General features: G+C 37.6%; 2 protein-coding genes and 1 pseudogene across 5 annotated transcripts; 2 read left to right on the top strand and 1 right to left on the bottom strand.

The window, feature by feature from the left end:
* LOC131320739 (uncharacterized) lies at nucleotides 1–7,043 on the top strand. 4 transcript variants are annotated; one of them, XM_058351567.1, is made up of 7 exons: nucleotides 3–223; nucleotides 748–777; nucleotides 2,178–2,270; nucleotides 3,379–3,511; nucleotides 4,093–4,411; nucleotides 5,060–5,114; nucleotides 6,580–7,043. In XM_058351567.1, the coding sequence occupies exons 1-7, from the start codon at nucleotides 101–103 to the stop codon at nucleotides 6,652–6,654; spliced, it is 828 nt and encodes a 275-aa protein (XP_058207550.1). In that variant the 5' UTR covers nucleotides 3–100; the 3' UTR covers nucleotides 6,655–7,043. The 4 variants fall into 4 exon arrangements, with proteins under 4 accessions (XP_058207551.1, XP_058207550.1, XP_058207553.1 ...); XM_058351568.1 differs by lacking the exon at nucleotides 748–777 and having other exon boundaries at nucleotides 1–223; XM_058351569.1 differs by lacking the exon at nucleotides 2,178–2,270 and having other exon boundaries at nucleotides 4–223.
* Nucleotides 6,048–6,149, bottom strand: LOC131321497 (small nucleolar RNA snoR100; annotated as a pseudogene).
* A 2,568-nt stretch (nucleotides 7,044–9,611) lies between the features above and the next one.
* LOC131319324 (protein trichome birefringence-like 19) lies at nucleotides 9,612–11,616 on the top strand. Its single transcript, XM_058349529.1, has 3 exons — nucleotides 9,612–10,287; nucleotides 10,449–10,768; nucleotides 10,935–11,616. Exons 1-3 carry the CDS (start codon nucleotides 9,757–9,759, stop codon nucleotides 11,392–11,394), a joined length of 1,311 nt encoding a protein of 436 aa, XP_058205512.1. The 5' UTR covers nucleotides 9,612–9,756; the 3' UTR covers nucleotides 11,395–11,616.
* The last annotated feature ends 1,707 nt before the right edge of the window (nucleotides 11,617–13,323 follow it).

The following is a 13,323-nucleotide window of genomic DNA, read 5'->3' as shown; positions in this document are numbered from 1 at the left end:
AAACAGATTCCGAAAATACAGTCTCGCCGGGGATCCATTTATTCTCTCTCTCTCTCTCTCGCTCGCTCGCGTAATCGCGTTTGCATTGCCGGTTGCAGGCATGAATTGGGCAACAAGACCAGCGCTGTTAAACTCTCAGGCCAACCCTTTTAACCTCAGGGCCATCTCTCTCTTCCATTCCACTCCCGTCTTGGATCGCAAAAGACGCACCCATTGGGATTCTGTTAGTCTCTCTCTCTCTCTCTCTCTCTCTCTCTCTCTCTCTCTCTCTCTCTCTCTCTCTCTGTCTCTCACGCACTTACACACACACGCACACAGATAGGGAGATATATACAAATTCATATTCGCGCATAGTACTTATGTATTTATGGGATTTGAATTTTTCCATGGCATGTGCTTTTGTGGTTTGGTGTTGACTGAGGGAAATGAGCTTCAGAGATGCAACTACCAGAATCCTAGGAAAGATTAGGGATTTTAGCTAATTAGATTAGAAAACCTTGCCAATTACACCTCTGCCTACCCATTTTTGTTAATCTATATTCTTGTTTTAAGTATATACTATGCGTACGTATGAGACCCAACTTTTTATTTGTAGTTGATTCTAACAATTCAAAGGCTATATTTTGAGAGGGAAGGAAGTGACAAACTGTAAAAAATAGATATCAAATCATGAAATGCGTTTATTTTATTTTATTTGAATACTGGCTCGTCCAAACTGAACAAGCTCTGATTTTTCCCATTTTGTAGGGCGGAGGTGCTTACAAAAATACATCTAGGGTACGATTCTGAAGCATTGTTTTTGTTTTTTGTTTGATTTAGATGTGCATAGATGCTATCATGTATATATGGTTCTTACTAAAGGCATGCTCATCAGAAAGACCTATTCTTGAACCTTGACAGAGTGACATCTACCTATTCTCAGCAAAGAAATTGTGATTTTGTTTATGACTAGGATTTGCGGAGTTGATAATCTGTGCTTCTTATTAGAAATTAGTTGACTATTTGCGTTGTGCTATTCATTTAAGATGGTAATTAATGCAAACATGTTGCCTCGATAATCGATTTGGGGGCTGGAGCTTGACAGAGAGTATGTTGTCTTATGGTGTAGCGGTTTGGAAAGCTATTCGGGGTGGGTTGGACGTTGGACAGCTTCTCGCCACCTTGTTGTTTTAAGTTTTGGTGGAATTATTGGTGTGGGGATGAGCCGTTGGAGGTTGCTTCCCTGCGATTTCTAGACCTGCGAGAAATCGAGAAGTGTTTGTTAAAGGATGTTTCAAGATGGAAGGTGATGGGGTGGTGTGGGATATTGGGATTAGAGGGGAGGTAAACGATTGGGAGTTGGACGAGTTGTTGGGCTTATTTGAGCTTTAATATGCTATATTGCTATCCCTAAGATGGATGTAGGGACGCAGGACTCGTTGGTTCGTTCGGTTAAGGGCAAAGTCTAGTAAGTTTAGGGTCAAGTCCTTCTACTATGTATTGGTTGAACATTGAGATGTAGACTTTCCTTGGGAAGAGGTGTGGGGAACATAAGGCCCCATCAAAGATCAGTTTTTTTTTGCTTGGACAGCGGTTCAAGGGAAAATCCTTACTTTTGGCAATTCAATTTGTGGAAAGCAAAGTCATGTTAATTGGTGTTTTATGTGCAAGCATGATGGGGAAACCATTTACCATCTTCTCCTTCTTTGTGATGTGGCTAGAGATTTGTGGTCTGTGAAGGTGATACTTTTTTTGTTCGGGCTAGAGTGTTTATTCTCTCGGTCAGTGAAGGATGCTTTATGTTCGTGGAGGGGAGCCAAAGCAAGTAAAAGGAGGAAGAAAGCTTGGTACTTGGCACCCTTGGGAGTGATGTGGATTATTTGGTAGAGCGCAATAGAAGAACTTTTGAAGGGATAGAGATGCATATTTCCAAATGCAAGAGCAAGACACTTTCTTTCTTTTTTAACAGCTGGTTCAAACTAACTCGAGTTCGAATGATCCATCTTTAAACTAATTTACTTTTTAGAAGCTCTAAAGTGAGTTTTATTTTGGGTTGTACTTTCTTGTAAACCCTTTTCTTTTATATACAGGTTGCACCCCCTTGGTGCTTATTCAATATACTTGCTTACTTATCAAACAAAAGAGTTTTAATCTGTTAATGATTGAATATTTCTACTCTGGCTATTCACTCTATCCAGAGATTCGATACCTACTCAAAAAGGTTCAGAAAGCTGCAATCAAAACAAACATTGTTGCGCAATGTCGGAGCTTTTGCAGAGCACCTATTTCAGGTTTTCATTATACTTCTGAATTGAGTGGTGGAAGTGCTGCCCAATAGTTTATTAGTGGTAGAACTAGAACTTATAATTTCAATGCCCCTAAATGGCTTAGTTTATAATATGCTCTTGTTTCCTTGAGGTTTTGGAATCTAGCACTTGAGAATATCATGGTTGCATTTATATTTCTCAGGGAAGATGTTATCATACTAATAGTGGTAAGGAAAGAAAAATAGACAAGGAAAGAGAAACTAACTGGGTCCCCACATGTCATTATGAGAAGAATGGCCCATATGGTAGATAACTAGATATCCCCCAGGGCATGTGTCATTTGCCTCTTCTTTTTTTTTCCTTTTCTGTCTAATGATTGTATCGAATATAAAAATATGTACCCTAGAAAAAGAGGGCACAGAGGAACTATGGTAGGCTTTGTAGCTTATTGATTTAGAGTAGAAAGCTTGAAGCGTTCATGGAACCATTTGGTCAGATTCCACAGTGAACCAAGGACCGATCTGCTACCTAAATTCTTAAGTGTTAGAAACGGATCCAAACTGTAGAATTTCTGGTACCAATCCAGAAACGAACCGCGAAAAGCATCTATCTAAATACATTACGTACAAGTCTACCGGCCTAATGTAACTTTGTTTGTCACACATTGGACACCGACACAGTTGTACAACATGCTCTGGCCACTGTTGGACAAGCTGGGGACACTTGGAGATCAGAATGTAATTGTTCAAGGTTTTGGACGGGTCAAAATTTTTAAGGTTGTGGAGTTTTTTCACCTGAAAAACACGAGACAATTGTGGGTGATCCATCTTTAAACAAATTTTTGGATTTTGTCATCTGTTTTGATTTTATTGGGCAAAATGGCATATATGTTTTCTTTCTTTGTTCAAGTACAGTATAAGGGTGACACACTTGGTGCCTGTGTTAGATACCTTCAGCCTTCTAAGTATCTTATATATGTATACACCCCTTTCTATTGATAGAAAATTGTTACTTTATATACAAAAGGAAGTACTTTGTGCTCAAAAGTCATAATCACGTGATAAGCAAATGATGGTACAATTTTGAACTATCCATTAATTTTTATCCTTTCTATTATCTTTCGAGATGACAGAGCTGGCGGAATGGTTTCGAAGAATCTGATTCATTTTCAAGTGAAGACAGCTCATGGTCTAGACGTGAATTTGGGGCCAAGGATTCCAAAAGGGGCTCTACCAGCACCAAAGGATCCTATTCAAATAGTAGAAGTAAGTGCACCTTGTTTTGAAGCATTTAAGTACCTTATTCTTGTTTAACATCCCTTTCAAAACTCAGTGTGGAGGAGGAGGTCTGTTTTCGTACAGTTTGGTGATTTGTAGCACAACATATTGGGTTAATTCATGAGAGAGTGGATTCAGGAATCTTATGGATGTGCTAGAGCTAGCTTATTCAAACCAAGACATCATATGGGACTCTTCTTCTGACCCTTATTGTGATGCCGTTCTTCGTTGTTCTGAATGGAAACTTAGATTCCCCTTAAGACGTGAAAACTATCACTCCCGAAATTATTCCCTTTACACCATGCTGGACATCTAAAAATCTTCTAAATTTTCTAATTTATTCTTGTGTAGATAACTTCGAGAACTGTCTACAAGAACTAATTAAGATCTTTTGATTGGCGAAATACATCTCGGTATTTTTGAATATATCGTTTGTTGTCCCAATTAGTCACGACTTCCAAAAAAGGACAAACAACTTGATACGGAGGGACCACTAAACTAAAGAAACACACATCAAAGTATTTGCTTGATTTCATCTCGTTATACATGTTCTTTTTTACTCATTTCAGGTTCATTCCACTTCTGCGATGATGATAATGATTACGAGACCATTTTTTTCCGATCTGCATTTGGTGGAAACCGATTTGGTGGAAACCGATCTTTCTATTGGTCCTTTATTGAAGAAGACTTTCCCAATCCCAATCGATGGCAGAGCTCTTCAGGGCACCAAAATAATTACAGGACCTCTTGGAACTGGAGGCACGGGGAAGACGAGTATTATGACTCGTCAACGGAATCTGACAGTTCAGAGACAGATTTGGTATCATATCGACTGGTCCTGGGGTTGAGTCCTTCGGGTCCATTGAAGCTAGATGATGTTAAAAATGCGTGAGTACTGATAATTTTCATTTCCTAGCTTCTCCTCTATGTTCTAACAACGTCTGAAGAAGGGCGTCCTTCAATGTTTTAGTAACTTCTCTATTACCCCGAAGTATGGTGATTGTTAGTATTCATGTAGAATGGCCCCGCTAAATTTATGAAAGAAAATTACTTCATCCTTATTATAGAAGTTTCTCCATAAGTGGCATGACCTCGCTCGTTTTTTACCCGACATGAAAAAGTTTGTCTTTTGGTGTTTTCAATAATGTGAGTACTATGGTTTGATTTCCCTTCATATATCATCTGTGAAAGACTAACCATTACTGAGGCGATGAGTGATGGATAACATAGGTATATGCATAGGAAATTTTTTAGGAAACTTATAATGTGTAGAAAAGTTATGAAAGTGTATTAACACTTGTTAAAATAATTGTGGCATTATCCACCCCGCAACCACCATCCAAGCATGACCCAGATAATATGAACCCACAAAATGACTAGTGCAGATTGATTAGTTTTTCTTGGTAATTATAAAAGGTATTATTTTTGTTCGGCTACGCTTCCCCTGGTCTTCCAGTTATGATTCTTAGCTTTATCCCTGGATAGGATTCTGTTATTACTCTATTATTTGACTGCCGTCTAATGTTCCATCTTCAGGTATCGAACATGTGCACTGAAATGGCATCCAGATCGTCACCAAGGCTCTTCCAAGGTATGAATGCTGTTTGATCATTGGTTTTTTGGTTCATAGTGAGTCGTTTCTGTTTCTAGTCCCATGCATGCGGGACTGAAGAGTTGTAGACTAGGTAGAGATCTTCAAGGGAATGCAAGGTGAACCCTTATAGAAAGAAGGGATGCAATTACTGATGAACAACTTCTTTCAGATATTTCTGTGTGTTGTGCTAAACCCTTGCTTTTGGCTATGTTTGGAAGTTAAGGGGAGATCAGGAGAGGAAAAGAAAAGACTCTTTCCTTGTTTGGTTCCTAGACGTAGGAAGGAAGACAAAAATATTAATGAAAAACTTGTGAGCACGCACCATCTTTTGAATTCCAAATGGTGATTGAAGGGGGGAAACCCAGCTAACTCTGGGTTAGAGTGGCATGTCCCCTTACCACAACTCATCCACTAGAGTTTGAAGAGGAACTAAGCGGCTAAATGGGCACAGGCCAAACTACTGTACATGTTCTGTGACTCTGATGTACTTTGTGGTGGCTTGGACTTGGGGCTTCTAATGACCTGAGCCAAGTATTCCAGTGTTTGGCTCGAGCGGGAATCGAGTCCAGCTCACCTTATATCAAGCTTCTTATTAAGGCTTGACCTTGGTCTTTTCTTAGCAAGCGAGTTTGAACATCTAATAACAAGCCAACGTTCGAGTTCTTCATGAACAACTCTGGCTCGTTTTTGGAGGCCCACTTGGCCCAAAGTTTGCCACCAAATTTTAACTTAGATGTTGATTGTACCAGCAGGTCCAACACCACCACAACAATAACAGAACCCATCTAGTCCCCAATCATTGGGAGTATGGGCGGGGGAGGATTGGAGACGGATCTAACCTTTGGCAATATATGCACAAAGTGGTTGCTCTCAGAATACCACTGAAATATTGGTCCCCCTGTACCTCCAAGAACCGAGAAGCTAAAGGGACATTTTGCTACGGAACCATGCCCCAAGCAAATCCGAAAGGCATTAGGGCAGGCCTAGAGATCTGAATCAATTGTTGTGCACATTACCATGCTTCATTCATAGTCCAGAGCATCGGTTGAAGCACCATAGATGTTGATTGTAATGTTAGTAAAATTAACCCTTACTATTTGTTGTTTCCCCTTCACAACAAACAAAGGGCAGTTGTTTTCCTTCTCACTTCTCTTCCCTTTTTCTTTGGAAAAACCAACCGAAGAAAAAAGGGTCATCCAAAAAATCTCTCACGCTTAGTTTTCCTTGTTCACTTTCTTTCCTCAAGTTCCAAACATAGCCTTTACATTTCCGACTTTTTGGAGCCATTTCCCCACTTTGTAGAGCACATTCTGTTGATTTTTTCTATTTGACTATTGATAGTTAGTGTGGTGGTGAGCTTGATAATTATTAACCACTCACATTGATTTCTATGACTGGTAATGGTTATCACTGACTAGATTTGACCAATTTATTTGTTTAACAAGTTGATGTACGTGGACAGGCGGTTGCGGAGGAAAAGTTCAAGGCTTGTAGTGCAGCGTATGAGTCTTTATGTGACAAGATGGCTTTAAATTAACAATCATCCATTTATATTGCGTTTGGATCGCGGATTTTTGAAGACCATATATCAAGGGAACAAGGAAAAGGTTATGGAAGTAGACAAAGCTGAGTGAAGAAACTACATTTATTTATGGTTCATCTATCATTTTGGTTTTCCCCATGGCTCAGAAGCGAGTGATGCTTCACATATGAAACACTTATAGAAAACTGAAGAATAGCATGATGATGGTACGGCTCCTGATTTCACATTAGCGCGTTGTCATTTGTCACATCATTCTGGATAGTATTTTGTGCAACTTTTGCAGAAGGATTTTTTTCTTTTTCTTTTTAAGTGATAGCAAAGTGTATAATGTACTACATTGTTCTACGAGGTTTATGTGTAATATGCCTTGCATTCGTTGATCATTCATATGGGCGTCAAAGTTGGCCTGGGCCAGGCAATAAAATTGACCATATCGGAATCGGTTCAGTAATATGACATGACTTGAACATGTACTACATTAACATGAATTTAGACTGGACCAAAGTCTTTCAATTAAGTTTAAGGTATACTTCACAAGATCCGAGTGGTTCAGTGAAACTATGCCGATTCTTTTTTATGAACTCGAGTTTTTTTTGTTCAGTTCCAGCATAGCATATGTTTCGGTCAAATTTGCTGGTTCTATCTCATGGAACTATGTTGCTTGGTGTTGTATTGAGATCACTTGTTTACGAATAACTGTTATAAAAGTAAATTTGATATATTAATTCAAAATTTGTCAAATACGAACATCTTATGTTATTCCTTCCATCCCTTTTTAAGTGTCCAATTTTGTAATTCTAACTTATTAAAAAGACATCATTATATATTTCACATCAATTTTTACCTCCACTTTTCCTCCTTACCCTTTATGGAAACATCATCATTACATTTTTACTCACTAAAGGGGTGTTTCCGGTAGTGGAAATTTTGTAGATTTTTATTTGTGGTTGAGAAGTCATTAGGTGTTTCCGGTAGTGAATAAGTTCTTGAAAAATATCAAGTTGTTGATGAGTTTGTAAGTAGAGTTATTCTAGCAATTTTTTTTTTGTTTAGAACTTTTTTGTTAGTGGAAACGAGATGGTAAAATGCTGAAACTTTTTTATTAGTGGAAACAAAATGGTAAAATACATTAAGTTTTTTTGTTTTTTTTGTTAGTGGAAACATCCATTAACTTTTTAAAATGGAATCTACTTTTAGAGGCAAAATAGAAAATTCACCGACTTTTACCCACTAACTTTACAAAATGGACACTTATTAAGAGATAACCCAAAATGGAATACTGAACTCTAAAATATAGACGGAGGGAGTACAATATGCTCCTACTTCTACCTGAACAAAAAACAGTTAAAGTTTCGCAACATAAAACATGTTCGCGTACCGCAGATGCAAAGTTTATTGTTTCACATTTTCCTCAAATGAAGGCCATTGTCTAAAATACCCCAGTCGTTAACTTCACTGCTCATGGCACGAGGCAATCCTTTTTCTCATTCTAGTCATAGTTATCGCCACCTTAATCTCTCCTACGCTTGATAGGGGGAAAAAAAACTCTCCTAACCAGAGCAAATATTTTCCAGTTTTTTTTTTTTTTTTCCCAATCTCAGGAGATGAATGTCGATAATACTCCCTCCGTCCCATAATATTTGTCCAGTCCGCAAAACGGAGACGTAAAAATAATACTCCCTCCGTCCCTTTTTAAGTATCCTGCTTCGTAACTCCAACTTATTAAAAAGACATCATCATTACACCTTTAACATCAACTTTTTCCTCCACTTTCCCTACTTACCCATCATCATTACATTTTTACTCACTAACTTTTCAAAATAAAATCTACTTTTAGGGACAAAATAGACAATACACCAACTTTTACCTCCCTAACTTTACAAAATGGACACTTATTAAGGGACAGCCCAAAATGGAATACTGGACACAAAAAAAGGGACGGAGGGAGTACAATTTTTGTAAGAAAAATTGAAAAAAAATTCAACAATTTACTAGATCTAGACGAGTTCTTTTAACTTATGAAAAAAATTTGAATTTTTTTTTGAAAGAAATACATTATTTTATAGTTATCGTTTTGTGGACCGGACAAATATTATGGGACGAAGGGAGTAGTATTTACGGCAACCTCAATCAAGGCAACAAAGCAACTGCAGTTAATCTCGTGACTCCATAAGCATGAGTTTATGGAAAAGAAAATGTAATATTGTCACAGAGTAAAATACAAAATTAACGATTGTTTGGCTAGTTTGAGCAGTATATAAGCCTCGGTTATATATCAGAATTCATGTACGAGTGTTGTTGAATCGGTAGATTTCACTTTATCTCAAGTAGACATTAATATGATTTAATACAAGTCCCATTGGTATATCATTCTGAATCATGTTCTTGAAACTCCTGTAGACAAACATATTATTCTTGTATAACATTGAAGCATAATACAATGTTGCGTCATTCCCATACTTCAACCAATTGATATACAAAAAAATATTGGACATTAGCCATAAGATGTAGAAATGACCTAAACATAAACCGCCCTAAGAGTTTACAATATATTTAAGTCTTCTGATTAAAATTCATCTTGCCAAGACTTGAGAACAAGTGTTGTTGAGTGACAAAGTAACCGTCGTGTCTTTCGATTAAAATTCAGCTTGCCAAGACTTGAGAACAAGTGGTGTTGAGTGACACAGTAACTGTCGTGTCTTTTGATTAAAATTCAGCTTAATTGCCAAGACTCGAGAACAATTATTGTTGAGTGACCATATATCTTCTAATGTGATCATTAATGTGCAATATAAATGTTACTACAAAGTAAGGTTGGAATGCACAAAAAGAATGAACAATAAATGCTAGAAACTGATGATAAATTGCGCGAATTTAAACTAAAGGAGTGAAATAAATACACATAAATAGTGGGAGGTTATAGAACTCTCATCAAGCATATCAAATTAAAATTCAGCTTAATGTATTCCTAGGGTTTCCGCACCAATGTAATTTCTCCTTCTTTTTATTTTTGGAAATAGAAAACAGTTGAAAACATCGTAACAGCCATGTTAATATACCCCAAATGCCAAGTTTCATGTTTCAAATATTCCTCAAATGATGGCCAATATCTCAAATACTCCCAGTGGGTACAACTCACCCCTCAATTGGTACAAGGTAATCCTGCTCATCATCCTACTCATAGTTCTTTTTACCATAATCCCTCCGAAGCATCACGAAAATTTTCCCATTTCTTCCCAATCGGAAGATTTTAGTGTTGAAAATTCGACATCCAATCAAGATCAAGGCAACAGAGTAGCCGCGGTCAATCCAGATCATGACTCTATAAGCATGAGATTAGAGAGCAAAAAATGTGACATGTTAAGGGGGAAATGGGTTCCGTATCCGGAAGGGCCTCTATATACAAACCAGACAACTGGATGTTACATTGAAAAGACCCAAAATTGTATGAGATTCGGGAGGCCGGACACAGAGTTCATGAAGTGGAGGTGGAAACCGGATGGGTGCGATTTACCCGTGTTCGACGCGGCTCGGTTTTTGGAGCTTGTTAGAGGGAAATCCATGGCCTTTGTTGGGGACTCCGTGGCCAGAAACCAACTGCAGTCGTTGAAATGCCTATTGAGCACTGTAAGTTTGTCCAATCTAAGAAAATGACCGGCATGATTATTTGAAAATCCGCTTTTTCGTTTTGTAAGTGAACAGATTTCGAAGTTTGTTTTTCAAAAAAATTGTTTTGAATCCCCAAAAATTGGGAAAATCTTAACTGTTAGTACTCTTTCCTTCATCAGGTTGCTCATCCCATAAATGAATCAAGTACCAAAGTGTGGACACTAAGACGATTTGTCTTCACCCATTATAACTTCACACTAGAACTTTTTGGGAGCACCCATCTGGTTAGAGCCGAAGGTATTGAACCACATTCTGCGGCACCCATAGACCTATACTTAGATGAAGCTGACCAAGCCTGGGCAAATAAGATTGCGAATTTCGACTACGTAATCATCTCAGCTGGACATTGGTTTTCTAGACCCAAGATGAGATACCATGAAAGTCATAAGGTCGTCGGGTGTAGCATGTGCAACGCAAAGAACATGACGGACCTTACCAGGTAATTCACGTTGGGCAACGTCACGTATAAATTGGTGCCTGGTGGCGTTAGCTGAACACATCCCTACTTTGATCAGTTACATTTGGTTTATGTATGTGCTTTCAGAACTTGCACTTTACTTTTCAATGTCGCTAATGACCGAAATCTCTTGGTGCTGCAACTTCAGGTTCTACGGATATAAAAAGGCCTTCGAAACAACATTCAGGACACTTATAGATCTTCCGAAATTTAACGGGACGGTAATCCTGAGGACGATCTCTCCAACGCACTTTGAGCCAGAGTATTGGGAAGGAAGAGGGTATTGTGTGAGGAGGAAGCCATTTTCTAAGCAACAAGTACAGTATGATTGGTTCCTTCAAATGTATAAAAAGATACAAATGGAGGAGTTTCTGGCAGCAAAGAGAGAAGGGGAAGAAAGGGGTTTGAAATTTAGGTTATTAGACATCACTGAAGTTATGCTGTTAAGGCCAGATGGGCACCCAAATCACTATGGGCACCCACCAGAGTCGAAAAATAAGTTCTCTGACTGTCTGCATTGGTGCTTGCCTGGACCTATTGATGTGTGGAATGAGTTTTTGCTTCAAATGTTGAAGAATGAAAATGGAGGGTCTAGGGAAGGTCTTTGAAAAGTTCGGCCAGAGTATCATCATCAATTATACTAAAAATCAAGTTGGTCGGATACCGATGAACATCAATTGAAAAGTTCGGCCAAACTAATTTGTTTATTTGGCTATTGGCAATCTTCTGGAAAGAATAAAATACAACATCAACAAGTACTGCTGGGCTGCAGTTGGAGTTTGACAATTGCAAAAACAAGATTGTTCATCCACTCCATTTGACAATCACCCATTCAGAAGAAGATTAAGGGAGGGAAAAAAAAAACCCATGAAAAGAGGCATTCTCTTACCAAGTTTCGGTTTTGAATTTGTGAGCTCGAGTTTCCTCTTTCTCTTCGTTGACTTTCTGTTGATTGTTGACTTTCTATTGATTGTAAAATGGAAAAAATACGTACATTTTACTTTCAGAATTTCTCATTTTCAGGATACAGTTTGTCTCGACTTCACAAAAAGAAAATGTTATATACTAAAAAAGAAAGGAAAATTTGTCTAAGAAAACAAGTTTGACAAGTATATGTAAAAGATCAACTTAAACCACGCATAAAGAAGCTAAATATATTAACTAAAAAGCCAGTAAATGCATATCGATTGAATACCCATCTCAAATCTTAAGAGAACCTCTTTTTAGTTTTTCCCTCTTTTTCATATTTTCTTTACTTCTTCTCTACTTTTTCCTTCCTTAATGTCTCTTCATAAATCATTTTAATTTTTTGGGACTAATTTACCATGAAAATAAGAAAATGCAGAGTTTGACATGTAGTGTTGATTTTCCATGTACTTTTACTTTGTTGCATGATAGAATATTAGTACGTTAGTAAGTTAGGTTACTATAAGCCGTTTGATCTTATTACCTCAACCTTGGAAATCAATCTAAAGTCCATGATTGATTTTCTTCGTCAAAGAGCCTCTCCGATTGTCAAAGAAGCATTTGACAAAGACGGAGCCTCGCCAGTTTTGAGACAAATCAACGTGATTGGTCCAATTTTGACTTTTTTATGCCGATTTTGAATAAGGTGAAAATCATGCATTCAAAAAACCTAGTCGAAAAGCTCTGTTTATTCAAAAAATAAAATTAACAGGATAATTAGAAACACTTTTATCCTGAAATAAATGAATTCTGATAAGTATTTCCTCAAATATAAGATTGCTCATATTTTTGGCATAAGAATTCTATTCAACAAATTTACAGAATACGGAGTAAACAATAGAGATAAGCCTGAAATCGATCGGAATGGTCAAAACTCGACCTCTCCCATGTTTCTTAAAGAGGAATGAGCTCTGCAAAAAATTTGTGAATGATCTGTTCTTACTCTATTTGTGTAAATAGCACAGTTCTTTCCAAAATACAGTACTAGTCTATTATAGTTTCGAGGAACCCTAGTATTGGTAACTAATGGCATACCGATGGGGTGCCGACGCGTCAGAGCTTGTAGCTCATATTATGAGAGGTACCGAGAAGTTTTACAATAAAATCCAGTTACGAGCGTAGTGAAGTGGAGCAAAGCATAACGAAGCAGAACGGAAGGTATGGTACGGTGTTATAAGGGTAGGAATAGAGTATGTATATATATTCTCTATTGTAAAATCATATGTACTGTAATCATCAATAAAAAGACTGCTCTTTCGCTCCTGTGGACATATCCGATTTTGGAGAACCACGTATATTGCTGTGTCGATTTCTTTACTGTTTTATACATGTGTATCGTGTGAGTGTGTGTTTCGATCCTAACATGACGGGCACGTGAAGCCCACCCCAGATCCTGCACAGATGATTCGAGCTATTCAATAATTAAAAAAAAAACCGAGTGGCCTTGTAAAAAATCAGCTTAATTTAATATGTGTAGATATTCGATCTAATCTTCTATTTTTTATTTAAATTTCAAAATCAAGCCAATTTTACACAAACCCACTTGAAATTTAAAAAAAAAAATTATTGAA

Source organism: Rhododendron vialii, chromosome 3a (assembly GCF_030253575.1).
Source record: "Rhododendron vialii isolate Sample 1 chromosome 3a, ASM3025357v1".
In the NCBI taxonomy this organism is placed as follows: Eukaryota; Viridiplantae; Streptophyta; class Magnoliopsida; order Ericales; family Ericaceae; genus Rhododendron; species Rhododendron vialii.
The sequence above is the reverse complement of the archived record's forward strand: the minus strand, read 5'-3'. Positions and strand labels throughout refer to the sequence as shown.